This window comes from Apiospora aurea (assembly GCF_038362705.1).
Source record: "Apiospora aurea strain CBS 24483 chromosome Unknown utg000006l_segment0_segment0, whole genome shotgun sequence".
Lineage (NCBI taxonomy): Eukaryota > Fungi > Ascomycota > Sordariomycetes > Amphisphaeriales > Apiosporaceae > Apiospora > Apiospora aurea.
In genome coordinates this window covers 4983415-5009903 of record NW_027117393.1, presented here as the reverse complement: position 1 = coordinate 5009903, position 26489 = coordinate 4983415, and the positions used below count along the sequence as shown (strand labels likewise).

General features: G+C 53.3%; 6 protein-coding genes across 6 annotated transcripts; 3 read left to right on the top strand and 3 right to left on the bottom strand.

Annotated features, from left to right (window-relative positions):
• Window positions 1-7: 7 nt before the first annotated feature.
• Window positions 8-726, bottom strand: PG986_010121 (uncharacterized protein; the record flags this gene model as incomplete). Its single annotated transcript, XM_066846343.1, has 2 exons — window positions 8-487; window positions 574-726. 2 exons carry the CDS (start codon window positions 724-726, stop codon window positions 8-10), a joined length of 633 nt encoding a protein of 210 aa, XP_066698741.1.
• Window positions 727-2078: 1352 nt separating this feature from the next.
• On the top strand, window positions 2079-4017 carry PG986_010120 (globin-like protein; the record flags this gene model as incomplete). Its single annotated transcript, XM_066846342.1, is given in 2 exon segments — window positions 2079-3371; window positions 3391-4017. 2 exon segments carry the CDS (start codon window positions 2079-2081, stop codon window positions 4015-4017), a joined length of 1920 nt encoding a protein of 639 aa, XP_066698740.1.
• A 270-nt stretch (window positions 4018-4287) lies between these two features.
• Window positions 4288-5235, bottom strand: PG986_010119 (uncharacterized protein; the record flags this gene model as incomplete). The annotated part of the gene is made up of 2 exons (XM_066846341.1): window positions 4288-4756; window positions 4814-5235. The coding sequence occupies 2 exons, from the start codon at window positions 5233-5235 to the stop codon at window positions 4288-4290; spliced, it is 891 nt and encodes a 296-aa protein (XP_066698739.1).
• A 1114-nt stretch (window positions 5236-6349) lies between these two features.
• PG986_010118 (uncharacterized protein) lies at window positions 6350-7108 on the top strand (the record flags this gene model as incomplete). Its single annotated transcript, XM_066846340.1, has 1 exon — window positions 6350-7108. One exon carries the CDS (start codon window positions 6350-6352, stop codon window positions 7106-7108), a length of 759 nt encoding a protein of 252 aa, XP_066698738.1.
• Window positions 7109-7852: 744 nt separating this feature from the next.
• Window positions 7853-9221, top strand: PG986_010117 (uncharacterized protein; the record flags this gene model as incomplete). The annotated part of the gene is made up of 2 exons (XM_066846339.1): window positions 7853-9081; window positions 9209-9221. 2 exons carry the CDS (start codon window positions 7853-7855, stop codon window positions 9219-9221), a joined length of 1242 nt encoding a protein of 413 aa, XP_066698737.1.
• An 8582-nt stretch (window positions 9222-17803) lies between these two features.
• PG986_010116 (uncharacterized protein) lies at window positions 17804-18323 on the bottom strand (the record flags this gene model as incomplete). The annotated part of the gene is made up of 4 exons (XM_066846338.1): window positions 17804-17880; window positions 18006-18022; window positions 18100-18206; window positions 18306-18323. 4 exons carry the CDS (start codon window positions 18321-18323, stop codon window positions 17804-17806), a joined length of 219 nt encoding a protein of 72 aa, XP_066698736.1.
• Between the last annotated feature and the right edge of the window lie 8166 nt (window positions 18324-26489).

The following is a 26489-nucleotide window of genomic DNA, read 5'->3' as shown; positions in this document are numbered from 1 at the left end:
GGGAGGATCAGGGGGCATCCGCGTTCTCACGGCCCTTCTTCTTGTTGTCGCCCCTGTCGAGCATGGTCAGCATCAGGAAGGGGTCGCGGCTCTTCTGGAGAATGCGGAGCGCCACGTCGACGTAGATGTCGGCGGTCGGGCGGCGGTAGTTCGGCTGCACGTCCGGGTACTCGCGGCGAAAGGCGGGGAGGTGCATGAGGGCGTAGATTTTGTCGCGCGGGTCGGTGGCGCGGAACTTAGAGAAGTTGTTGAGCAGGTCGGTCAGGCGCTGCGTCTGCTGGGACTGCAAGTCGGGGCGCAGGTACATGACGTTGAACCGGCTGGTGCCGTACCAGTCCCAGTCGGCGCCCGCGAAGTGCAGCGCGTAGGTGATGGGCTGGCCGTTGTTGAGGACCCAGTCGGCGGCGTAGTACAGGGCCGAGTAGCGGCAGGTCCGGGCGCCGCAGTGGAAGAGGAGGTCGGGGGAGAAGAAGGCTTCTTGGATGACCTAGAGCGAAAGGGAAAGATGTGTTAGAAACTCCTTTTTAGGACGAATGCGCTTGTTCAGCATAGGAACGGACGCATCTGCCTTACCCAGACTCGAGTGAACCACTGTCGACTCAGTAGACTGAAGAGCGAAACCCACTTGCGCGAATCCTTCGGCGGCAGGAGCTCCGAGTATCCGATCTCGCCCGCTTGCAGGAGATCCCGCCCCGTCACTTTCAGGTGGTTGTCCAGCTCCGCCATCGGCACATTCACCTTCGCGCAGACGATCTCGGCCATGACTCGCACCACGTCGAGCGCGACGTCGGTGTGCTCGTCCGCCAGCCCCAGCCAGACCACGCATCGCCGGCACGACTTGTAGATCAGGTGCATGATCTGGACCTGCCGCGACCGCTCGTCCAGGTCCGATTGGTTGATGCACACGGCGTCCGCCCACAGGGTGCGGGGACGGTCTGGCAGGCGGAGCTGGCGGAGGGCGTCGCGCAGGTTGGCCGTCACTTGGACGGGGTGGCCGTTGCAGAAGATCTCTTCGGTTTTCGCGGGGTCGCCCCAGACGTAGGAGAGGGCTTCGTAGTCTGGTTCGTCATCGAGATTGGCGATGCGCAGCGTGATGGATGGGGTTCGCCAGATGCGCTGCTGGGGAGAATGTCTAGGAGCCGGATGTCGTTTGACTTTGGCAGCGGCTCGTATCCGTAGATTCTGGAGAGCGGCATCGTATGGGTGCTGTTCTTGTACGATACATAGACATGCTGGAAGTGGGATGTGGGTTTGTGGGAAAAGGTACTGCTACCCCAGCTTTATGATGGGGAGGGTGTGGGTGGTGATGCATTTCGAGACTTGGCAGCTGAACTTGAGATCCGCTCGCGTGCATAAGACTGCGTCTCACCCGTCTTGCCGCCTGCCGTACGAGCTACCCTAAAACAAGGACATTCCTCCGGTTTCTTGATTCGCCTTGTGACTATCCCTATCTGGGCACTGCCACACATACTGAGGACCGCAAGACGCTATATAAGGCTGTGCCAGCCGCACCTCTGGTAGGGGTGTCTCAGTGACCTATAACCACTCGCGCAGTCAATCTGAGACGGATATTTATGAGCAACCTTGAAGTGTACTAGAGAGGCTTTATCCAACTCATACGCGTTGGGGGCATGCTATTTATCGAATGATATTGGTAGAGCACTCCCATGATCACGATGACTAGGTAGGTAGTTGGTCGGCCGGGATAAGCTGTCTCGGCCGAGACGGTTTACTTGCTCCTGTCGATGCAATATTACCTGAGACCTGTCTTAACATGTCGGAACATAGGCTCTTACTAATGAGACTAGCAAGGCATTGATTTCGTACCGTTCCAGCCACCAATTAGCGGAGATGAAGCACATCATTTGTCAAAGTCCGAACCTCCGGACCCGGAGCTAGAATACCGAGGCCGACCCCGAGACCACGGAGCAAGCATCACAATGCTGATAATCAACGGTCTTCACATGAGCGATTTTCAATTTTCGAACCACCATATATATGCCCGTTTGGCCTCAAACGCTTTGCAACTTTCGGAATACTGAATAGTCAAAGTCTCGTAACTGGAAATCAACGGAACCATGGAAGTCGTGGCCGTCAGCCGCTCCATGCCCAAAGAGGTCGACCTCGGCGTCATGAAAATCAGCTCCTCCATGATCCACGAACCCCTGACCTCGCCCGCGGACTACATCGAGCTCGATGAGCGCGGCGTCGTCGGCAACCAGCCCGCCGTGCACGACGGGCCCGTCTACCTCTTCTTCGCCGAGCACTACGACCACTGGTGCGCCGAGCTCGGCGTCGACCGCGCGGCCTGGGACTGGTGCCACTGGGCCGAGAACATCACGGTCCGGTACAAAAAGGGCGATACCAAGCCCCGGCGGTTCGAGACGGAGATGCACCTCGGCGAGGTCTGGCGCATCGGGCCCGATGTCCGCCTCGAGCTGTGCGGGTCGCGCATCCCCTGCATGAAGGTCTCGTGGCGCTGCGGGCAGAAGGACAGCTGGCTGCGGCCGCTCGCCGAGTCCGGACGCGTCGGCGTCTATATGCGCGTGCTGCGGGGCGGGCGCGTGCATCCCGGCGACGACGTCGTGGTCGAGAGCGTCCCTTCATCTTCTTCGGTTACCGGCGAAGAGCAGGAGCCGAGCGTCGGCATGATCTCGCGCATCGCGTTCGACGCCTCGCTTAAGACGAGCGACACGCTCGACCTCCTGACGAACCACAAGCTCCTCATGCCCATGAACAAGAAGTTTCTGTCCGCCAAGAAGATCGGTATTGAGGACAAACTCAACACGGGAAAGAATGCCTGGAAGGGCTGGAGGGACCTACGTATCGTTAAGATTGTACAGGAGCTCGGGGACGTCAAGTCGTTCTATCTCGAGCCCGTCGACGGCGCGCCGCTGGCCAACTACCTGCCGGGCCAGTTCCTTTCCGTGCGCGTGCCCTCCTTCAGCACCAATACCGCCATCCCTACAGCTTCTTCCTCCGAGAAACGCACCTACGAGGTGCGCAGCTGGACCATCTCCAACTACACCACCCGCGACGGCCCGACCTCCTACCGCCTCACCATCAAGCGCACCGACGCCCAAACAACGCCATCACCAGGAAAAACAACAAGCAGCGCATCCGCCTGGATGCACGCCCACGCCGCCCCCGGCACCGTCCTCTCCGCCCGCTCCCCCGCGGGCCGCTTTGTGCTGGACTGGGCCCCGCCCGTCGCCATGCGGCCCGTCTACGTCTCGGCCGGCATCGGCCTCACGCCCGTCGCGGCCATGCTGGGCGCGCACGCGCTGCACCCCCAAGTTCGCGCGCACGCCGGCGCTGTGGGTGCACGTGGCGCGGTCGGCGGGGGGACCTTTGCGCTGTGGCGGGAGGCGGTAAAGCGACCTGCCGGAGGCTGTGGTGTTGGAGCGGCACCTTTTTTTGACCGGCGGGCCTGGCGATGATAAGGAAGGAGAAGTAGGAGAGCTCAAGGTTGGTCTTGGGGGACTGGGGATACGTGACGATGATGGGAGAGGGAAAGTAACGGTTCATCACGGCCGCCCCGACCGCGAGACCCTCAAGGCGATCCTCGGCAGTTCCTGCAGATGGAACGTCCTCGGCGCCGGCGAGCTCGACGTCCCGGCCAAGATGTCGCCCTTCTACATCTGCGGCCCGTCCGCCTTCGAGACCAACGTGAAAGAGTGTCTCGCCGAGGTTGGGATCCCGTCGTCCAATATCCGCGGCGAGTGCTTCACCGCCGCCGGCGGCACCACTCCAAGCAGCGCTCTAGAGACGGCCAAGGTCCGCTTTTCCAAGTCCGGCAGGACGGCGACGTGGTCCCGGGCGAAGCCCGTCTCGCTGCTGGAGCTGGCCGAGTCCCTGGGCCTCGCGCCCGACTACGGGTGCCGCGTCGGGGCGTGCGGGAGCTGTGCGGCGAGGCTGACGTGCGGCACGGTGGCGGGCGCAGGCGTGCAAACGGACGGGACGGTTTTGACGTGCTCGGCTGTGCCGGACTCGGAGGTGGTGGAGGTTGAGATATGAGCAGCTGGCGGGCGTGTGCTGCTAGGCGGGCACAGTAGTAGTCAGTCGGCTGTCTGTCCCCCTATCCCTCCCCCTTTTGGCTTTCGACGTCGATCTTCGTGGTTTGGTCTTTTCCCCTTGTGCTAGTCTATTAAAACCTCTTTGAGCATTAGCTAAACAAGGTATATCATATTATAAAGAGAGAAAGCGGTATTTTAAGTCCTAGGGATCATATGCAGGAGATTTTTATAAGGAACTCCTCAATGGGTGTTATTATTAAGCTATCAAGAGCTACGTGTATCTTTTAGTAAACATCAGGTTGAAATCAATGTTGTTTGCTCTCCCTATAATAGCGAAGCTTTTACCCCGCGTCGAAATACTTGAAATGTCTTGGTCGACCTGCTGTGCACCCGCCAGCTCGTTGAAGCTGCCGACATGGGCCGTGCTGTCCTCACTAATGACGACATGGCTAATCCGCTGCGTCCTCATGCCCGAAACAGCGTTTGGGATCGACTCGGAGCAGAGGTTTTGAAAGCTTTCGGTCGCCGACTTGTAATGCTGTAGCTGCCGGAGGGCGCTGTCGGAGTCATCATCAGATTGGCTCCGGTGGTCTCCTGATTGGGATACCGTGAGGTCCCTTATTTGCTCACTGATGCGAGATAGCTCGATGGTGAACTGGCGGGTGGCTTCGATGGAATCTGTCCGAAGGACGTCGACTTGGTTGGAGTAATCAGCATCACGATTAAGGGTAGTAATCTGCCTGGATTTGTGGGTTAGTAAGCCTTGTGGAATGATAAATGGGGAGTGAGCAACTTACAAGCTTGTTACTGTGATGCTTAATGTGAGACTTTGCTTGGTCGCGGCCAGATGTTGCTGGAAAGTCTGGACTTGACTCTGGTGGCGGGTCGCGATATCTAGCCCGTCTCTCCAGGCCAGCTTCCCATCGGCCGAGTGGCTCGTCCAGCGGTGTAGCGATGTAGCAAAATTGTCCGCGGCGTTTTCGAGTTGTTGAAGCGCAGGAGAGTGGTTGTTTCTGATGCACGCCGCGCCGTGCTCTGGCTCTACCTGACGGATGATCGCCCCGAGCTGGTTTAGCGATGGCTTCAGTGCGTCAAGGTCAGAGCGAAGGGACACGACCAGCTGTGGGGCGCCTTGGATCTTGTCAATGATGGTTGAGACTGATCCAATTGAGTCCAGAACGGTCAATATAAGACCAGTGACCGATATAGCGTCCGCCATCAGTGCACAAGGGAACCGTCAGAGTCCCAGGGAATTGTTGCAAAGCGAATACTTGGAGAAGAATGAACCACTCTACTGCGCTGGGGAATGGCAGGAGTTTGCCTTTTAATTTGTGTCACCCACCGCGAAGCGGTACATATTGCGGTATTAGGGGGTGTCATTTTCTGCAGTGACACAATGATCATGCCCTATAAGCGAAGAGAACCAGCCCTGGCCGGGGAAACCCTCAGAGCCTTATCAATTATGACTCCGGTGTTCCCGTGAGCATGAGCGGGCTGCGTTGAGAGCGGCTGAGCCTCGTCGCCTTCCCTACGGAGGCATTGGGCCTCTTCCGGGGCTATGATGCGTCAAGCAACCATGCTATTCGTCGACTGCACTCACTGCCCCCATCAACGCGATGGCTGAGCGCCCGGCTAATAACAGGGGCCGCCGTGGGTTGGTTATTATTGGCAGTAGGCCCTCCAATTGTAACTTTGCCATGGATGTTGTGCGACTCGGCGTTTTCACTAGAGCGGCTCACCGGGAGTGAGCAGGCTGTAGGACTTTGGGGGGATTCTGACCGGTTGCATAGGAGTAAGCAGGCTGTAGGCCTTTTGAGGGATTCGGACAGGCTGCATAGAAGAAGTCGCATCAGTGACGTGGCCGACGCTTCCATGTAGCAATTACTACCATACCCCGGCTAATCCGTGACCTAGAGATGGATAAAACATTTATCAAGATAAAAAACTTGCCTATATCTTATACTTTCATCCGACTGCATCTGCAAAGACTGTAAACTTCATGCCCTAGATTGCCATTCCACTTCAACAGCTCTCGTTTGCAATGGCTACCGGCTCAAGCCATGGCCAGACCATTTCACAGGTTCACGTGAATAACTCCACCGGTGTCCTAGTAGGGCATATCAGTACTCTGTTAGGAGGTATGTTGTATGCAATTAATTACCTGCCGAATAAGCAATGGAGCGACTGACCAACGTTGTCAGACCGCAGCGATACCACTGCAAGAAGGCAGCAGGTTCTCGATAGGCTACGGTTGACAGACCCTGTCGATGATAGGGACAAGCTTCAGAGCCAAAAAGGTCGGCGGGTTCCGGGAACTTGCCAGTGGATCAGAGATGACCCCGAGTACCAGGCATGGCTCCACGGAAACTCTGGCCCGCTTTGGATCTCCGGTGGCCCTGGCATGGGTAAGACGATGCTCTCTATCTTCCTTACGGGAAGAACTCGAGGAGCACACCAAGCACAGCAACGGGGCCTTGATCTACTACTTCTGCCGCCACGATGACGAGAGGCGGAACAACGAGACCGCGATTCTCCGGGGACTGCTCTTACAGCTTGTCCGAATCACTTCGGCTGCGACATTCGAACAACACGTGTGGCCAAAGTTTGCTACGGCGGAATCTACCAACTATACCTTCTCGACTTTGTCCACAATGCGGAGAATGCTTAGCGATGTCGTAGCAGCACAAGACTTCGAAAGAATATACTGTGTTCTCGACGGGTTGGATGAGTGCAACAAGGAGTCATCGAAACATGTCGTCGAAAGACTTCATGCGTTCAGCAACAAGGTAACTCGATTTGCTAGTCCGTTCAGGTTGGCGATTGTCAGCAGAGAGATGCCACCCTTCTCTGGTTTCAACACGATTCCATTGGACATTCACGATTCCCATATTCGTCAAGATATCGAATTATTCATCTCCAGCAACATTGAGAAAGCCCTGTCTCACAAGACTGGCTTTGGCGTCTATTACCTCCAGCAGGTGTCTGAACGCCTTTTTGATGGTTCCGAGGGCTCGTTTCTCTGGATAAGCTTCGTTGCTAAAGACCTCTCTGAATATGAAACCCAGCGGGAGGTTACAAAGGCCTTGGATTAGACTCCACCGGGTCTTGGGCCGCTGTACAACCGTATACTGCTCTAGATATACGGAAAGCACCGAGATCATCGCCATCTGATCTACCGTCTTATAGTGTGGATCTCGCTAGCATTCAGACCCCTGACAGTATCAGAGCTGACACGAGCTGTCATGGGCTCAGTCTCACGTGAAAAAGAGAAAAGCCTTAGGGATCTCTTGGTTTACTGCAAACACGTTCTAGTGGTGGATGGCCGGAAACAAACGGTGAGACTTGTTCACGCTACAGCGAAGGAGTTTCTGGTCAAATTGCCTGCGGCTGTGTCATCGAATTCTCACTCCAACCGAACACACATTAATCTAAGTCATCGCATAATTATAAGAATGTGTTTAACGTTGCTTAAAAAAACACAAAAAGATAACGCTTTGCGACAATACGCCGTCATGCACTGGCCACATCACATCAACGCCTACAAGCCTAAAAACACGACTCATAAACTATCGCGTCCTTTCTTCGAAGATATAACGATAGTCCAGCAACAGTAGAAACAGTGGAGATTATCTAAAGACGAGGAGGACTACCTTCCGAAAACCCTGCCAAATACACTCCATGCCGCCGCATATTGGAACATTACGCCCTAGGCGGAAAAGCTGCTTCTAAAGCCTTCCCCAATATAGGCCCTGGTCCTCCGGAAGAGCTACCTGGAGGACAAGGATGAGGAAAGAATGACACCGTTGATGATTGCGGTAGAGAACTCCAACGTAAATATGGTTAGGTCACTTCTTCAAAGCGGCGCTGTCGTGACCTTGCAATCAGACCTGAGTCCACCACCGGCGGAGTACTCTTCAGCACTCCTTTTAGCCCTTGAAGGACTTGAACTCTCTGGACAATATGATAGCAAGGACACATCTTCTCCTTGGAAGACGATCGTCGAACTTCTTTTACGGCACCTGGGAAAACCAACATGGCTCTCCGTGGTGCAATCAGCAGAGTTTCGGGCTGCAAGCCGACAGAAAAACGCCCGACTACTTGTGCAGAAGTTTCTGGATCATTGTCCACAGCCTCAGATGAGCCACAAAACTACTTTCGAATGCACTGCGCTGGTGGAGGCAGCAGAGGCCGGTAATGTTGCAGTTGTGAAGCTTTTGCTGAACCACGGGGCTGATCCCGAGTCAGTGTTTCTCGACAAAGATGCTTTCCTTGCGGCAGTAGTCGGCCGGAAGGAAGAGCACAAAGTAAGCATCCTTGGCATACTTTTTGATAAGTATGATGCGAAGCCCCGTTCAGACCAACAGCATGTCCTGTTACGATCGATAATAGGCGAGTACTGGCGGGGTCCTCCTCGGGGAAAGCTATATTCAGGTTTTGCACAACACCGGAAGACTGCTGCTAAGGTACAAGACTGGGAAATAATGAGATTCGAGAAAAGACTAACGACCCTTTTCGTGGCCATGCACGATTGTCCATGCGCCGAATATTGCCTCAAGCGAGGCAATATTCCTCGATTCTCCCCGTCTGGATATTCTGGAGGCCCCGAGTTAATGGAAGCACTCCGGTGGGGCGATACATCAGTGGCTCGACTCTTGCTCGATAATGGGGCCAGTGTCGATACAGTCAACCGCGATGGGTCGTCGGTGCTGATCTTGGCCACGATGTATGGAGATTGGGATGTGGCCGAATTCCTGCTCCGTCAAGGGGCGGACGTCAATTTCATTGGCTTTGGAAACACAACACCATTGATCGAAGCTGTCAGCGAAAAAACTTTCAAACCTCGTTTGTTCACCAGAGACAAGTCTGGGGTGCAACGATCAACAACGAGTTTCGTCGGCGAAAGTCTCCCAAATTTCAGAGACAAAAAGCTTCAGTTGGTTTCCCAGCTTCTCAACCATGGTGTCTCTACTCAGTGTCGAACATCAGATAATAGAACGGCACTATCTGTGGCAGCAGGACTTGGTGACACCGAGACGGTCGAGCTTCTCGTGGACCATGGAGCTAGGTTCACGATGGATGACACGATACCAGACCGTGGGCTCTGGCGGTGGTATATAACCTTCTATTGGCTCAGAAAGCATAGGATATCATCCAGTCTTCGTTGTGAAAGGCTGCTTGCTTCTCGGCTAAAGATACTTTCAATGAGGCGGATGCGAGCTAGTCGTGGAAAGTATTGGAAATACCTCCACAGTATTTCGGACGTGCGCAATAATAGTTATAACTGGGCTGTGAGGAAAAAAAGAAAAATGAGATATTATATATGGAAGGATTTCTTTAGTAATCTTTTAAAGGTGTATTTATAATAATTAAAATTTAACCCGTAAATTATCTTAAATTAGAATATTACTTTATTAATAAAACTAAACACGTTTTAATTTTAATAATCGAAAAATATAAAGAAGTAAGATAAGGAATCGCTAAAAGAAATAGGTAAATATATATAATAGGTATAAGGCTGTGGCAAACCTTTTATTTCCACCGGAACACACGCCGAACCATACAGCTTCGTCCGGCTCAGGCATCTGCCCCTTGCATTTATACTAGTCCGAGCTACCCAGGGGGCGTTCGCCCTGCATCGGGCCCGCACCTTTCCCTTTCCACCCCGAATCCTTACTCGCCCTTGCTTTTTGTCTCGGTAGCTATCATGTGGATATATAGCGGTGAAACGCCCAGGGCGAGATAAGGAATCGATGCATACAAGATTATAGTCAATGGCCAAGTATCTTGGATGTATTGAAGTTCTAGACTTGTTCTAGTTCCACGCTCTATTTGAGAAACCAGTGTCCTGGAAATGATACATACCATATCAGATTCAACTGTATGAAGCCCATGATATGACATGCAGTATGCCATTCTCGGATATGCAAGTATGTCGTAGTCGGCAGCCCCCTTCTCTCAAAAGGGAGGGGTGACTAAGGTGGCTCTTACTGACGTATCGATTCTTCGCAGCCAGCGCATACACATGAAAAGAATTTGAAAGAAACTACAAAAAGCAATGTCCTCAATTTAGCTACGCGCCGGTTAAGTAAGTGTACATCCCGGACCCGAAGTGAACCAACCAGCCGGCCAGGTACTCCGTTCACCGCCGGGGGAGGGTGTCAAGCCTGCAGCGTACCACGCGCATATAAAGCTTAGTTGGGTAGGCATATCGTACGTACTCACTGTATCATCATGAATGATTTCCCCCCTCGTACCTGGTCTCCTTGTCTTGACCTCGTGTACGTATGCGGGGTGTGGCAGAAGTCTGGACCGAAAACAGCAACGTGCAGTGCAGGAAAGCCATACCTACCGGAAAAAGCAAGCACTCAGCTATATACGATCATGATTTTCAGGGGGTGTGGTTGCTTTTCCTGTTCCTGATTACCCCAACTCATCAGCACTTGCAGAGCCCATGCTTGTGTGTGTGTGTGTGTGCGTGTGCGTGTGTGTAAAAATGTGATATATGACCGGCTCGGTTCCCCAGAGTACTGTGCACGCATTCCCAAACCGGGTATGCGGGAAACGATCGCCTGTAAGGTTGACAGCGACCACATGCCGACTCTAGGGTTACAGCGATACGACCAAGGAGAGTTGCATGTCTTCCCTGCCATAGTGCGGTCTGGAAAACTGCCGGGCCTTGGGGTCCGGCCGGCCGTCCTGCAGGATGAATGCTTCCGCGCCTTAGAGGTGCGTCTTGATATAGAACGCGCCCCTATATTATAAGGTTGGGAACATGACCACATGAGAACCACGAGGTACGAGATTGACCACTTCACATGTTCATTAAGGGACCGATTTATCATCGCATTTACCCAGGTATTGGCAGACATAGCTTCTGTGTCTTCATTGTTCTGTAACGCGGAGCTGTACGATACACCCTTTCCCATCACCGATCTGACCGTCGGCCCCTTGGGCTGTCTTGGCCTCATGCAGACCAACAAAGTGCTGACTACCATATCTCACTGTCATAGCCAGCTGTTACACCGCCAGGCTGTATGAACAGCTCGGACTTTTACGATCTGGGGTAACGCGATCGAAGTGACAAGTCTCTTCCGCGTGGGAAGTCGAAAAGGGGGTTGGCAGTGTACCTTCAACGTTACTTGAGTGTCATGCTTGGAAGTTTTCTCGTGCCCAATACACATGTACATGCACACGCGTTCGGCACTTCAGGCCGTGCCCTGGTGATGATAAAGGGGGTGGTGCTGCTTTTCGCGAGACACCGGGAACCTGGTCACTGGCACCGGTGAGAGGGATAAATAAGAGGCCTGCGAGTGAGTCCATATACGTACACGCATCCCTACCGTCGATGATATGTCACGCGCGCAAAAAGCTTAAAAGCCCGAGGATGCATTCCTGCTTCCCCGCCTTGGAGGTCCCGTGAGGCTCTCTCGACGCGAGCATTCTGAACCAGTCGTTCTAGTTGTGCTTCTGCTGCGTCGTGCCTCGAGCTACTTGCCCGCTTTGCTTTTTCTTTTCGCGTTGCTGCTGACTGCGGCTCATGCGACCGACGAACCCCAGTCCATGTCGTCTTTTGCGTTGCGTTGTACACTTGCAGGAAATGCTACAGTACGTACACCAACGAATTTGGCCAGTCTGTCACTTGTCACCTTGGCTGCGGGGTGCCGGATGAACCGGTTGCACGAAAAAAAGCAAAGAAGAAATGCAGCACGACAAGAAAAGAGAAAGAGAAAAGACACCAACCCCCCTCTTCCCAAAACACCAACACGAATGGGATCAGCAATGGGCCAGGCCTCAGCTACCCCAGAACCCAGGAGTCTGGGCTTTTGAATCGTCCGTTCGGATAAATGCTTGCGGTGTACCTCTCTCTTTTGTCTCGCTACCCCACAGACGGAACGGCAGCGCAGGGGACGGAGGCATGGCCGATCGCCCAGTGATGTGAGACACCGTTGGGCAGGCGCCGGGCCAGGCGCTTCTGCGATACCGACCGCAAAACGCCGGCCCCCAAAAATGGTGAATGGGGTAGGGCGGGCGCTGGCGTTACGTGCGTAGGCCGGCCAGGTCATAAGACATTGGGAAAGACATTTGGAGAGAGCTGCGGGACAGATGTCGACATCCTCCGCCTGCGAATGCGATGGCATGCAAAGAAAAGTCAAAACAGGAGAGACATCCTCCAACCGTTGTGTTTACGCAAGACATACAGAAAAATGCCCGTCCGTCTCCTGGTGCGGCTTGTATTTGCAGGCTGTATCAGAATCCGAATGAACGTATGCACGTATGCGCCCGCAGACACGCTCTCTCGCGTTTTTTGCGTGGCAGGGCTGGGTACTAACAACTTTGTCGGTCTGTCCAACGTTAGGTAAGTAACGTGCCATGGCCGGAGACAGAGTCAGGCAGGTCCGAAGTTAGGAGATAAGTGATTGATTGATTGATTGATTGATTGATTGATTGATTGATCGGGAGAGAAATCTCCTGATCTCTTGCATCGTTGCTTGCTCGTCAGCTGGCCATGAATCAAAAAGTGACCGATAGCCATTATCAAATAGGACTGCCAGAAACCGCGGCCAATCTGCCCAACGATCTACGGTAATCTACCCCGCGTGGTGCGAGTCTGGTAATAAGCGGGAATGGGCCTTCCCATCCAGTAAGGGATCGGCAGGGAATCGAAATCATCTGTACTTGTAGAGTAAGCACACCCTGGTCAGACCGCTAAAGGAAAGATGGGCGCGCTGCCGTCGTCGTACATATACGTGGGGTACATTGGTATCAGTCAATGAAACTGGCTTTCCATGCTGCCATGTTGCATATGCCTGTCTGTCGCGTGGAAATTGGCCCACCGCCGAGGTGGCTTTCAATGAGACCCTCGCTACCGCTACCTGGGCCAAGGAGAAACCCCTAGCACATGGCCAAGTGAAGACTTCATCGTAAAGGAAAAAGCAATGAGGAAGCGCCGACTGTCGGCGGCTTGCCACGGGCGCTCGGCGTCGATCCCTTGCCCCACGACTGACACTGCGTATCTGAGATCTGATAACATGACGGCGGGAATTGCTTTCTTTGGCTTTTCCGCGCCTGTAAATGAGAGCTAAGTAAGTAAGCTTAGCTGGCTCAGGCAGTTGGACCCCTTACTGCATGGCAAAGAAAAACGGCTTGCGTAGGCTGGATGTTGATGGTTAAATGCTGCTAATGCAAGGATGCGCGCGAAGCAAGTGGTAGTCTCGCATTGTTATGGCGCCGGCATTGGTTGCATGGGGGCCATGGGTAGTGGCAGCTGCCACCGATGGATGTACAGTATCCCCATCCGCCGACGTCCATTTGAAGCAGGTATTCCCTCACGTCCAAGTTCAAAGTAACCCCGCGGATGGTTTCAGCTTCTTCGGCTCGACCTCGTCAACCAACCCTTCCTCTCTCTCATCTCGGTCAGCGAAAGTGGACGGAGTACGACAGATCCCCCATCCCCCCATCTCACCTGTTGTGCGGGGGTCAAAAGGCTTGGAAAGGGTTCGGCTCGGTCGCGTGTTGGGGGCAACAGCCCCAGCCAACACCACAGCAGTTCACCGGTCTGTCTGACAGCACGAGCCGTGCCTTGACCGGACGGGAAGACAGGGCCGTTGAATCGTCCCGGTCCCATGTCAGGCAGGCATTGGCATTCTCACCTACAACTCTCTCCTGCCCCCAGCAGTGCTTACCTCTTTAGAACCCGGTTTAGGCTAAGAGGTGGTGGGTGCTCCAATGCCCCCCATCCCGGTGTGCATCCTTTCCCTCTCTCTCTTACTGCACCCTGCCATCATGATACCCGGTGTCACCCAAGGCGGGCTGGCTGGCGTGATGCGGATACGGAAATGCACACACACTTGGGCTGCTCGAAAATGGGTAGCGGGAGCGCGCGGCCATGTGCTTCTGTACCGCACCACGAGCTACAAGCACCCCGACCACCGAACGTTAGGTGGTGCGGCTCCTAATACCGCTGCTGAGAGGATCGAAGATGGCCAGTCAATACTCCGTAGTTGCACGGCCAGTCTGCCCATACCCTTGTCTTTTGCCTGCGTCTGGCCCAAAATAATCAGGAAAAGGGAAACGAAAAAGAAAAGAAAAGACCGGTGCACGTGACTTTCGGTTGGGCGTACAAAGTGTAAGTAAGTTGCAGTACGGCCGCATACAGCATTCGCAAGGCAAACCAACATGTCTGGTCGTCTCTCAAGTAGGCTAGGGGAAAGGCAACGTGCATCGTAGTCGCCGCGTGCGCGCGCGGTGCGCCAGCCAACATCACGAGAAAACACCGGCGGATGTTGGTTCCAATTAAATTGAACGTGACGTGACGTGACGGTCAAGAGAAGGAAGGAACAAGTAAGTAAAAACGAACGGAATGCATAAACGGCGCCTATTGTTTGGCCCATCTAGCTCCCGCACCGCGTAACGCCGGAAGATGCAGCTTCCTTTGCCGTTGCGTGCAGCAGCAGCAGCAGCAGCAGCAGCAGCAGGAGCAGCAGCAAGCAAGACGCAGCTATGCGAAAACACCAGAACCTGACCTCTTTCTTTATTAATTCTCTTTGCGTTTCGAGGTCACGGAGGGAAAGGCACAATCCAATAATATGCCAATGCCAAAAGCAATGCGCGATAGATCGAAGGCACTCGCATCCATCTGCAGCCCAGCTACTCGCACATGAGCTTCATGTATGCCGTTAGGAAGGCACTTACCGTGCAAATCATGCAATCCAGCAGTATCTACTATGTATGAGCTGGATGTCATTTGGGCAAGTAGACATTGATGATTTGGCAGGAGTTCCTAGCCATCAGAGTTAGGCGCCTTGCGCACCAAGTAAAAGAATTCGGTCTTCTCGGCGTTAAGCTGGTAGGTAGGTACTGGGCCACTAGGATCTCGTAGGGCAATCAGGCTCTGAGGCTAGCGGGCGCTACACACCTAAGCATGCACTATGGTACCCGTACCCCGCCATGATATGATCTCCCCGTTGTCGCGACTTATTAGTCTACACCACATGGCCAATCCGTATTACAACGTGTATGTGTGTGTGTGCCTGGGTTACTCTAGCTCACCTTTGTCTTTAGGTGCGTTGGGCTGCCTACATACTGATAACATGGGAAGCTTACAGCCTTGCATACCTGTGCGCTGTCTCACAGAAGCCCATTGGGTGTGGGTGCGTTGGCCAGATAGATGTTTGCTTGGGCTGTCATGGCCGTATTACTTGCTTGCATCGTGGGGTAAGAAAGAGAGACCGGGCACAGCGCATACCTACAAGTCAGTCAGTCAGCCATGCAGATAATCCGGCGAGGATTTCTTTCGACCAATCCCCAGCTTCCTGGTGGTCGGATTCGTCCAATCGTTTTCGCTTGGGACCGGAAACCCCGGTCATCGCAGTTGCCGTCTTGCTGTGCTGGACCGGCCTGTATGGCGACATGTGGTCGACGCTTTTGATGGTACCGAGAGGGAAGACGAGGGACGACGACGACAACGACGAGGCGCAGGTCAGGTCGGGTCATCATCAATCATCATCATCATCATCATGTTGCCCTACGTTTTGCCCTATTTTTGTAAGCCCCGAATGGAATGGAGGGCGGCCGTAGATTGGGTTGTCTCGTCGGTGCAGATTTTTGTGAACCTTCTTCTGGTCATACTTCTTGCTTGCTTGCTGCTGCTGCTGCTGCTGCTACACACATACCTGCATGCACGCATGCACTCGAAGGCCGCAGAGACAGGCCGGAGCGAAAAAGTCTATGCACGGCCGCGCATTGGCAGAACTCCCCGTGTCTGGCCTTACCTACCCTCCCCCGTTGTATAGAGTGGTAGGACTGCACTGCTGCTGCCATGCATAGAAAAGCAGAGATGCATTGTGGGCGCAGGCTGGATGATGGATGGAGGTGCTAATGTCGTGTAAGGGGGCACGCAAGCCTGCGTATGACACGGTGGTGGTTTGATAACGACGATGGTGGTAGTTATGTAGTATCTCGATCTCTTTTTTCGCTCTCGCATGCTGTTACTTCTTTCTTCCTTTCTTTTTTTTTTCCGATCTCCCGTAATCTCATTCATCGTTGAAACGGTAAGACCGGACGGAATTGCCCTGGGCAATCGTTCCTGTATTTGTTCCTGGGTGGTGGTGGTGGTGGTAAGAAAGGGGGGGGCCTGCCATAGACGGGACGACGACAGCCCTATCTTGAACTCAATTGTTGCGGGCAGCTGGCGCCCTGGGTTCGGGAGGGGCAGCTAAGGAACCTCCGGGTGTTGGTGGTGGTGGTAGTGGTGGTTGCTGTAGGGAACAGAACATTGAACCTGAACCAAAAAGGAGAAGAAGAAGAAAAGAAGCCACACCACACCCCTCCCTAACCCCCTTGTAGTACATCCCTCCCTCCCGGTGCTGGCTGTTGTTGTGTCCCCCCTCCCACCCCCCACCAACTGCTTCCTGCCTGTCCGGGTCGAAAGAGAGCAGAGAGACAAGACTCCGGTCAATCAATCAATTAAATCTGATCATCAGCACCAAAATCCCATTTATCCCCATGTGACTTGTCGCTGGTCAGATTCGGAGGCGCTCGGGAGCCAATCAACACGCCGCGCCGTCCCACCCCCCGGCTGGTTTGGTCAGATCCGATGCATCATTGTTCGGGGGCGTGTGTGCGTGCGTGACGATGCCATCAAATCAGCAAGCATTTTCCGTGGTTTCGCATGGTGTTCTGGTCTCTGTGACTGTCCCTCCTTCGCCTGGCATTGAGCCGACGAAAGAAGAGAAGGCCTCGGGTACTGACCAACCTCTTCTCTGGTCTGTAACGGAATGCAACTCTCCCTTCTCCCGTACACACCAGCCCGGGTCGGATAAGATAGAATGGAAACTTGAATAGCAGCAGCAGCAGTAGCAGCAGCAGTAGTAGTAGTAACTTTGTAGTATTGTTTTTTTCTATATGGCCCAAGGGTATCTGCAACATCAGCCAATCTCAAAATATCAGTGTTGACGGTGGTGGTTCCAAACCAACCTTCCTCTTCTCTTTCTCCGTAAAACGCCAATGCCAACAACAAAAATCTGTTCCAATAAAAAAAACCAAGAGAGAGAAAATATACGACGCGCGCCGATCGAGGTGTGTGGACAGCAGCAGGATCGTATGTGTGTGTGAGAGTGTGTTGTCTTGATATCATCAAAACGTTGCGAGCCAGGGGTGTGTGTGTACATCCCGCCATCCCATTTCATCGGATGGGAGGCATGACCGCGGGGCAAAATCCCATTACCTTTGCTTTGCAGCGCAGAAAGCAAAGCAAGCAAGCAAAAAAAAACCAAAAAAAACACGTTTAAACGCCGACCGCGAAAGCCACCCCTTGTAAAAAACAGAACCCAAAAACAATCCTTGTTGAAAAATGAACACCCATCCGTATTGGATATGCAATGTTGCGCGTACCGGTTTCCGTCGCCATTTATTTTGTTTTGCAGATATAACGCCCGTGGAATAGTTGCAGTGTGGTAGTGTGTGGTGGCAGTAAGACATCCGAGACCCCCAGAAGGCAGTGGTGCAGTGGTGCTGTTGAAGTCGTAATGAAGGGCAGGCCAGGCTCCGGGAGGTTGCGCCGCCGGTTCCGTCCCAGCTTCTTTTTCTTTTTAGTGTCGCTTTTTTTTTCCTTTTCCGCAAATCGTTTCCATCCCATCCTTCGTTCAAGTCAGGGCAGGGCGCGTGTGGCTGTAAGCAAGCAGCAGCAGCAAACCTCCTGCAGCTGTAGCAGGCGGGAACGCGGTTGGGAACGGGAACTAAAAAGTTCGTCTCGAGTCTCTCTTGCTCTCCCGAGAGAGTGTGGGAGTTTAGACGTATTGGCCGGCGCGGACAGTTCGTCGGATCATGTGTTCCCAGGGCGCGGGTTTGTGAGGTCGGCAGTCCGCTGTAATTGTGACCGTTAGTGTAAGTGCTCTCTCTAAGTGCTCACCACCCCAAGCAAGACATTGAGCCGAGTGACCCAACTGCAAGCCACTCAGCGTCCAGAAATATTTTGTGATTGACACTTACTACATAGCTCGTCACCGCTGCAATCCCCACATCCGTTAGCATTTTGTCCATGGAACCAATGGCAAGAGGTTTTGGGTATGGCTTATGGACTTACCGAAGTTCTCCGGTGGTGATGTTGGGCGGGCACACTCGATGTGTGCGTTCGTAGTGGGAACACCATCTCTGTACACGGAAACGGAAGTGGCCGCAAGAATATTCCACCTGAAGCACCAAAAGTTAGTTTCTTTGGACCGTAGAGAAATCCAGTTGTCCAATGGCCAATTCGAGGATAAAAGAAGCGTAGATTTTAGGAAGGCGTACTTGTGTGTAGTCACACATTTCTGACTACGGGGCAGAGGTTGAGTCGGGTTGACTGCCGCCTGTCCGCGCCTACCTGTACAGTAGCACAGCGGTATAAGTCGAACAGGAGTCGGAGGTCGATGGGTGTGCACTCAATGCACCCCAGATTCACCACGAGAGTCTTTCGGAACTCCCGACTCTATATAACTCTTTTCCTCCTTTCGAGTGGTAGTTGTAGTTCGTTTGTTGTCGAGAGTGTGTGTATGTATGACGACGAACAGGTCCAGTGAGTAGTAGTAATAGTATGCAGTAGTAGTAGGTTGTCTGCCGTTGTTCCTGAAGACAGAAAAAAATATGGGGAAGCTAGATAGAGATGGGATGGCGTTGGTGTGGTATGGTGTTCTTCAAAAAGAGGTAGTGGTGGATTTGCTGTGAGAGGAACAGGAACGGTGGCGAGTTCAATGTGGTCGCATTTATGGATATACTTCTTCGTCCGGATGAGCGAAACGTCAAGTAGCAAGTAGGGGGAGGGTAGGGACGGGAACGAAGTTATTTAAGTGTGTGTCAGTTCAAGTTCACGGTTCCCAGTCTAGTCCATGGTCTTTTGTCTCTCTGTACTGGTGCTGCTGTGCTGTGCTTGCTGGCTGGCTTGGGCTTGGGCGTGTGTTTGGGTGCGTGTGAGTGTGAGGGTGTGTGTGAGTCTAAAGCTTAGTTGCCAAAAAAGAGCCCACCCCAGACAACCCGAGCAGACGTGTTACCGGGACCCCCCCTGGGAAGTCGCTCTTGTTCCTGGGCTGGACTGGCTGGGATTCCATGCAAACGTGGATGTGGGCATGTACGTACATCGTGCAGTTTGCAGGGAAAGGGTACATGGCATCGACCGCGGTACGGCGGTACGTACATATGTCTCCATTCTACTTAAACCTGCGTGTGTTGTTTCTGCCGTGTAGGTCGGTACGTACTGCTGGCATTTCGACGCATCGATTTGCAGAGGAAGCAAGTTGACAGGCAGACCCATGACTGGGAGGGGTGGGTATGGACAAAGTGGTGGATACTCGATATTTTCCTCAGACTAGACTAGTCGAAGAACATTGGAAGCAATGGAGAGGATATGATGGCATGGCGTTTCTGCATGGTGGCCTGTTTCTGGCCTGCCTACCTTGCCTATTTTACAGGTACATTGGCGCAGGATACGTTAGGTATTGGGTGCGAGTACTTCAACCCTCATCAGCCAGCAGCCCTTTCGGAGAGGACACTAGGTAAAGTAAAGTAGCCATGTAGCGCGCGTTGGCGACACACTTTATTACCGCGCAGCAGCATGTAGGCAGACCCCTGATCCCGGGCGCCATTCAACGTCGAACATGCTGGAGCCCGCCTTCACGGAAATGGCCTATCGCATGCTAAAGTTTAGCGTGGTCGACTCTCTCTCTCTCTCTCTCTCTCTCTTTCAGCACCGAAGGTCGAGAAAGTCCAGAAAACGAGTGACGAGTGAGTGGTGGTTCAGACATGGGAGAGCCGCTTTTCTTCCCTGTTCTGTCTCTTACCTCATAAAGCCCATGACCACTGACAAGAACCCCTGTGAGACAAGAAAGCAAAAAAAAAAAAAAAAAAAAGGTTCAACTTGCTTCAGCAGGCATTTGTGTTTAGCAACAAATTCAAGCCTCGGCCCACGCCGGCAGATGTAATGTATGTACAGCACCAAAGAAACGAGACCTCAGACACGGCAGGGAGAATGGACAGACAGGCGCCTAGAATTTTAGATCTACACTGCACTCATGGCTGCACGTTCCTGGCCAGTCTTTTCCCTCGGCTTCTTTGCCCTTTAGGCCTTGCTTGGGCCCGCCAACCTCGCACCCGCAACAGCACCCTTACGCCCACGAGATCGTCGCTGTTTCCTTCTCTTGTCTCTCACCTGCTCGTTATACATACATACTTACGTACAGTAGTTAGATCCCCCGATGCAGTGCAACGGTGAGCGAAGGACGAGGTAGGCCATAGTCTCACGCAAGACCGGTAACGATGTTTGCTGGCCCTAGCCCGCTTAGGAAGGAAAATAAGATAATTCAGAAAAGTTCAGGTAGTGAGTGTGCAGCTGCAGTAGTCAGCACCCTGGGCATTCTTGCATGGTGGGGGTTGCTCTTTTTTCCTCATCCCTCTCAATCATCCCGCGAAACTGTGGAGTGCGTCTTGTTTAGCTCACGAGCGACCGGTGTTCCAGAAAACTTCTATTTGTTATTGCTAGGTAGCATTGGGCGAGCAAGGGCTCGGAAGGGATACTCGGTCTCCATGAAAATCCTGCTTCGCTTGATTGCTTGCTCCCTCTCTTTTGTCTGGTTTTTTTTTCCGAACGATGGACGGATGGGCTGGGCTTCCGTGGGGACTCTGGCTAATGAATGATGGAAGAAGACCTGACGACTGCGGCGCAGACACAGAGATTATCGGGGCAACGGGCTGGTTCGCCTCAAAGAAAAAAAAGAGACTACGACAGTGCTCCAGTTGCGCTTCAGCTCAGGCACAGCACCGGCTTCAGCTGGGTTAGGGGGGCGATCGGTGTAATATGTAGCGTCCTCGTTAGAGCCGATACCAGGCACGTCCCCTGGAAACGTCGGAAGCACAGTAGATCAGTGATGCAATTTTATGTAGGTACGCTGGTCCTTGTCCGGGCGTAATATTAATGCGTTCTTCATAAGTACGTACATATGACACATGGGACAGGAGACGGCGGAAGCGGGAGTGGGAGGAGCGAGGCTTCGTCGTCATCCCATATCTCGAAATAGGGTGGGATCATTAGCAACCTGCCTATTCCAACGTTGGGTACAACATGTATGCAGGTTGGGAGGGGGCCCAAATACCATACATACAGAACCGAAGAAGAAAAAACCCCAACGCTCTAACCTGAAGGCCGGCACGTGGTCCGTATTCACCTTTAGGCAAATGCCGAGCTGCTTGGGTATTGGCTCTCTCTGGGGAGGGCTCGGGTGGGCAGGATGGGGATCAGAAAAGGGCCGCCCTCGATGAAGGAAACAGCATATCCGCCGCTTGCTGCCACCGACCGAGGTTCGGACAGTAAGCGTCAACAGCGTGCGTACTACTGTATCTATCGTAATCAACTGCCCTCTCTGCTTTACTGGGCAATACACAGGGGTGGTTGCTACCCTCGAACAGCATTCCCCACACCGGTGAAGAATTAACGTCGCACCGGATGATTTCGTGCCTCTCGACTACATATTTTGGCGGGCGATCCATAGCCCTGTCCGTATTCCATTGTCTGGTTCAGTCCTAGTGCACGCGCTCTCTCTCTCTCTCTCTTTCTCTCACACTTACTCTCTCTCACTCGCTCTCTCTTGACTTGACGGTCTCTGCTGTGGCTCTGGCCGACGCTTACACACATACAGCCATCTTGCAACCGTCAACGGTGCAGCGCTGGCGCCAAGCATCGGCCATTACCGCCTGCTCTGCCCGCTCGCCATTCACATCGCCGCAAATTCAAACCTGCCATCCCGATTGGGAAAGTCCGTACCTAAGGTTACTTCCACACCTTGACGGACGCGGTCCTCGACGAGGGATGAGGATGATGATGATGATGATGTGATCCGATAACGGTGGCAGGCATCTTTTTTTCTCCTTTTTTTCCGCATATAGTAGAGTAGAGTAGAGTAGTATGGGTGGCAGGTGGTGGTGCACGCGCACTGCCAAAGCGCCATTTCCTAAACAACAGCTTTGATCAGGGTGAAACTGCGGGCAGTGCAACTTGCACATACCATACAACCTGCTTTTGCTGCGCTGTCCTGTCTGCGGCTGTTTTGCTTGTTCGCTCGCTCCGACAAAGTTTAGCTGGAAAACTGGGGAAAAGTGTCAGCTATTTTCAAAACATGCTAGTTTCTCCCCACTTTGGCCTACATTGTGTGGGCTCCCTTTTTCATTTTCTCTCTCCTTGCGAGAAAGAGAGAGAGAGAGAGAGAGAGAGAGAGAGTACCAGTACAGCAGTCGGTGACTTGGCTACATCCAGGTCCCTCTTGGGTCCTTTCCAGTAGCCGGTCCCACGGTGAAGAAAAGAGAGGGGGGGGCGGTGGATGCCCCTTGTGGTGCTGTACCCTCCGGTCGGATACAGACTAAGCGGCAAATGCGAGATGCTGGTGTGGGCAAAGCTGGCAAGGGACAGGAATTGCGCAGCGGTCACACGTGGACTGACTTCGCTTGCCCACTTGGGAAAAAAAAGGTGGAAGCTTGGCAAGCGAAGCAGCAACAGCAGTGTGCAGCAGACGCACGCAGACTCTGCAAGCAAGCCCTATCTCTCGCTCTCGCTCTCCGCAATGCCGTGATACCGACCGCAGAAACCGCAGAATGTCGCCAGGCTCAGAGCGGCGCGGAATTCGCTCGGGTATGGGGTTTCCCACGAGGCAAGGGTGCGCACCCTGGCACCAAGCGAAGGGAGGAAGATAAGTATTCATAGCTGGTGCACAAATGCATGCACGCACTTCACTCCCAGACTCTTTTAACAAGCACAAGCACAAGCACACAGCGTGGACTAAAGTCCGACGTGAGGCAAGACTAACTAGCTCTACAGTCCCTACAATACCACGGGTAGGATTCGCCCAATGTAACGACAGACAAAACCATTTGCTACCCATCTTCGAGACACGAGAACAGTAGGAACAAGGAAATGCAACGACAGCGGGCAACGAATGCGGTTGAGCGGGAATTGCAACGACTTTGTCTCGCCCAATGGGACACAGAGGCATGGCCGTGGCCGTTTTGCCTCTGCCCCTCTTTCTCCCTACCAGCACGTTTTAGCGACCGGTGAGCGTGTTGAAGCTGCCTCAGTTGCGGCCCCGATTGGCTCAGCAGACGACCGCCTAGACATTGGCCTAATCTCCGATGAAAATGAAAGAGGCGAAAAAGAGACCCTTTCGACGACGAAGATGGCGACTGACGACGTCAACAGATCAGTGCTTGTAAATATATTGAACTTCGTTCATCTCTCTTTGACAATACTTATTTGCTATTAATGTAAACAGAAGTGGGACTGGTGAGAATCGTCCAATACCTAATACAGGTAGGCCCTGACTAATTCGGCCAGGCGGCTCTCTAATGCAGCGACAGGCCCTTGGTCCTGACAGCTCGGGTGATTGCCAGCTAAAGACAATTAGCGCGCGTCCCCCTCAATCGGCCAATGGGTCGACACCGCACCCGCGGACTGGGGGCCGCAGGGCTGGTCATCTGACTGACATCACGGTGCGGTCATTCATTTTGCAATATCTATCCAGAACCTCGGGCCTAGGATTCAGGGGTCGTCCAGGAAGGAACACATGCCGTCATATAGAGACGGATGACATTCCCCCGTTGGCATTCAATCGGATCTGCAGAGAGACAGAGCCCGCGAGAGAGAGAAAGAGGAAAGACCTAATGGATCATCACCCCCTCACCGTTCGGGGTCCCAATCTCGATCGCCTCTGTCTGTTCTCGCCGTTTGCTACCACAGACAGCCCGGCTCCAGCAAAATGGATGGCAGGCCAGACTGGCCAGAACAGGTCCCGACAGACTGGATGACCGCTAGCTAGGACAACGTGGAAATTTGGAAGAAGAAAAAAGACGATGTCGCAGATTTCCTTACATCGGGCAGATTCGGTCAGCTGGTCGGTCGCACTGAGATTGGAAGTCATCTGACCTCTCGTGATCTGGCCAACCATTCGGGTCAGATCAAGTCAATACCTCACTCAGCCACCGCAGCGACGTCCTTATTTACGCCATCTTCTCGCCATCCCACCCTCGCCACGAGAACACCGTTAGTGTTAACAATACGGCCGTATGGCTTCAGCTTCTTGGCGCGCGCAAACGAGAGCGATCAAAGCAAACGGACCCGCGCGACCACGCTGTTACTCTCACGTGGCTCCAGGCACATTGGCCAGCCAGCCTTGCCTTGTGGGAGGTTATGCCATGAGTCTGTTCATAAAACAAGTGCCGCGACTCTGGAAGTCGATGGGTCCGAGGTCATTCGAAAGCCAACAAGCCACCACCAATAGACCCTGAGAATCCAGGGAGAGACTTTGGCCGACAGCCGTACCGTTCAGGTGCAGCAGGCCCTTGATGCAAGGAACCTCCCCTCGCTTTTTCCTCTTCTCCCTCGACTCTGCCTGTGGTCGATCAAGGGTATCATCCCCACACGGTGATGAAGCCTGCGGGACGGCCTCGTTCCGCTGCGGCGTGAATGTGCCTGGCTCGTGTGCACAAGTCCAGGTGCCTGAGTCTGCCGGGTGCCCCGAGCATGGACAACTTCAGACCCTGAAAAATAAACGAGGTATGTATGCATCGCTTTGCTGCACGATACCGTTGTCGCCATCACCCCGTTATGATGGAGCTTTGGGGGGCCGGTTTTCCCGACACGTCCTGAGCGAGAGCCACTTAATTGCCGACCTTGCACACCTTGCCCTTACCGTCGGGATATCTGTCCGGTCCAAGCAAAGGTAGCCAGACCTTTTGATCGGCGCAATTTTTATTTTATTTTATTTTTTTAATGCTCTCGCTCTTTGGGGTTGTTGATCAGTGCTGAGTTAGTTGCGTATCCACGGTGGTGGCCTGACTTTTTGCCAATCCAGTTGGTCAATATTTACATGGTCCAGACACCAGACTTTCTTTGCCTCTGCGCATCCTGGCAATCCTGGACTGGAATGCCGTAGCGTCGGGATCCTGCCAGGGGTGCGATGTTGGTTGATCATTGGTTTAAGCTTCTTATTCGTCGTTCTAGAACCCCCTGCTGCTGGAGTCTGTTTTGAGCAAACCCCGCCAGCCCGCCGCTGTCATTTTGAGAGGGCCCGGCGACCATCAACTCCGAATGCCCTGCTGGCTAGGTTTCACTCCGAAAAAGAATGTCAAAAGAGTCGTGATGGGTCTTTTACGAAAAAGGCCAACATTTGAACTTCGGTCTCCAAACAAGAGCTTTGTGTGGTTGTCGGTCGTCTTCTCGAGCGCCGAAGGTTTCGTTCTGCAACACGGCCGGCCGTCCTGCTGTAGCGCTTGTCGCTACGGGGTTTATCAAGAACGTCGAAACAGCAAACTGTGCCGTATCAACCACACATGCGATATGTTCTGGTTGCAATCCATTCAAGTTGAGTCCTCCTTCTCCTGGGGGGTTATTTGCTTCTGGTCTCTTTCTAGTGTAGCGAGTTCGTTGACCCATTTGGTTTGCTCCCTTTGAGGAAGTTCGGCACTTGTCATAGGCTAGCAGCCCTGTTTTCGCTCTCCCCCTTCCTTCACGATCCACAACACGTTAATGAGAACCCCCCCCGATCCACACAAGGCTATCATAACCCACTTGCACTCACACGCTGCCGCGTAGGTTTTCTTCTATCCTTCGAGAACAAATCTCGATAGGGAAATCGCGTGAAACGTGACAGACCGTTCGAAGTTCGAACGAACCTGCCAGGCCGCCAGGGTTCCTTCCCACAGTCCACACATCGTTTGACGGTGTGTGTGTGGAAAAAGGGGGGGAGGACTTCGGACATGCGAGGAGGGAAAAAGGAAGGAAGCACAACAAGAGAAGGAGCAGAAAGGAACAGATCGAAAGGTTACCTAAACTAATGCATCAAGAAGGTTTTGACAGAATTCCCCGGGGGGCCGTCATTGTTACATCGGCGGGCATTAACACCATCCTGATATACCAGTACGTAACCATGTAACATTGAAGGATTGCAGGTACATACTCTCGAGGTGCTGCTTTCTTTTCCCCGGTACAGACCAACGTCCGAGGGGCGATTTGGGACCTTTGATTATTAGTACTCGGGGGCAGATGCTAGAGTGAGTGACATAGCTAGTTTCTGGAAGTTCGGCTTCCGAGTCGTCCAATCAGCCGCCCTCCCGAGCCGGCGCGAGCCCGAGAGACGATGACAGCTCGTTAGAGAGATAGAGGCAATTGGTTTCATTGCCATTCGACAATTCATTCTGCGCTTCTCTCGTGTCATTTGCTCGAACAGGACTAGAACGTGCTAAAGTTAAGAAGCTGGGCTTGGGCTTGTTCGAGCAAACATGATGATTACAGTAGTCCAACCCACCCGCTCAGCTAGACCCGGCCAGCTACTGCAACCCCCTACGACGCTAAATCCAGGGTTTGTTCTAGGGGCACCAGGCTACTAACAGCAAAACAAAGCAAACAAATGCTACATTACCGAGCCTGTGCAAATCATGAAACCCATGACGGAAAGGCCGTGA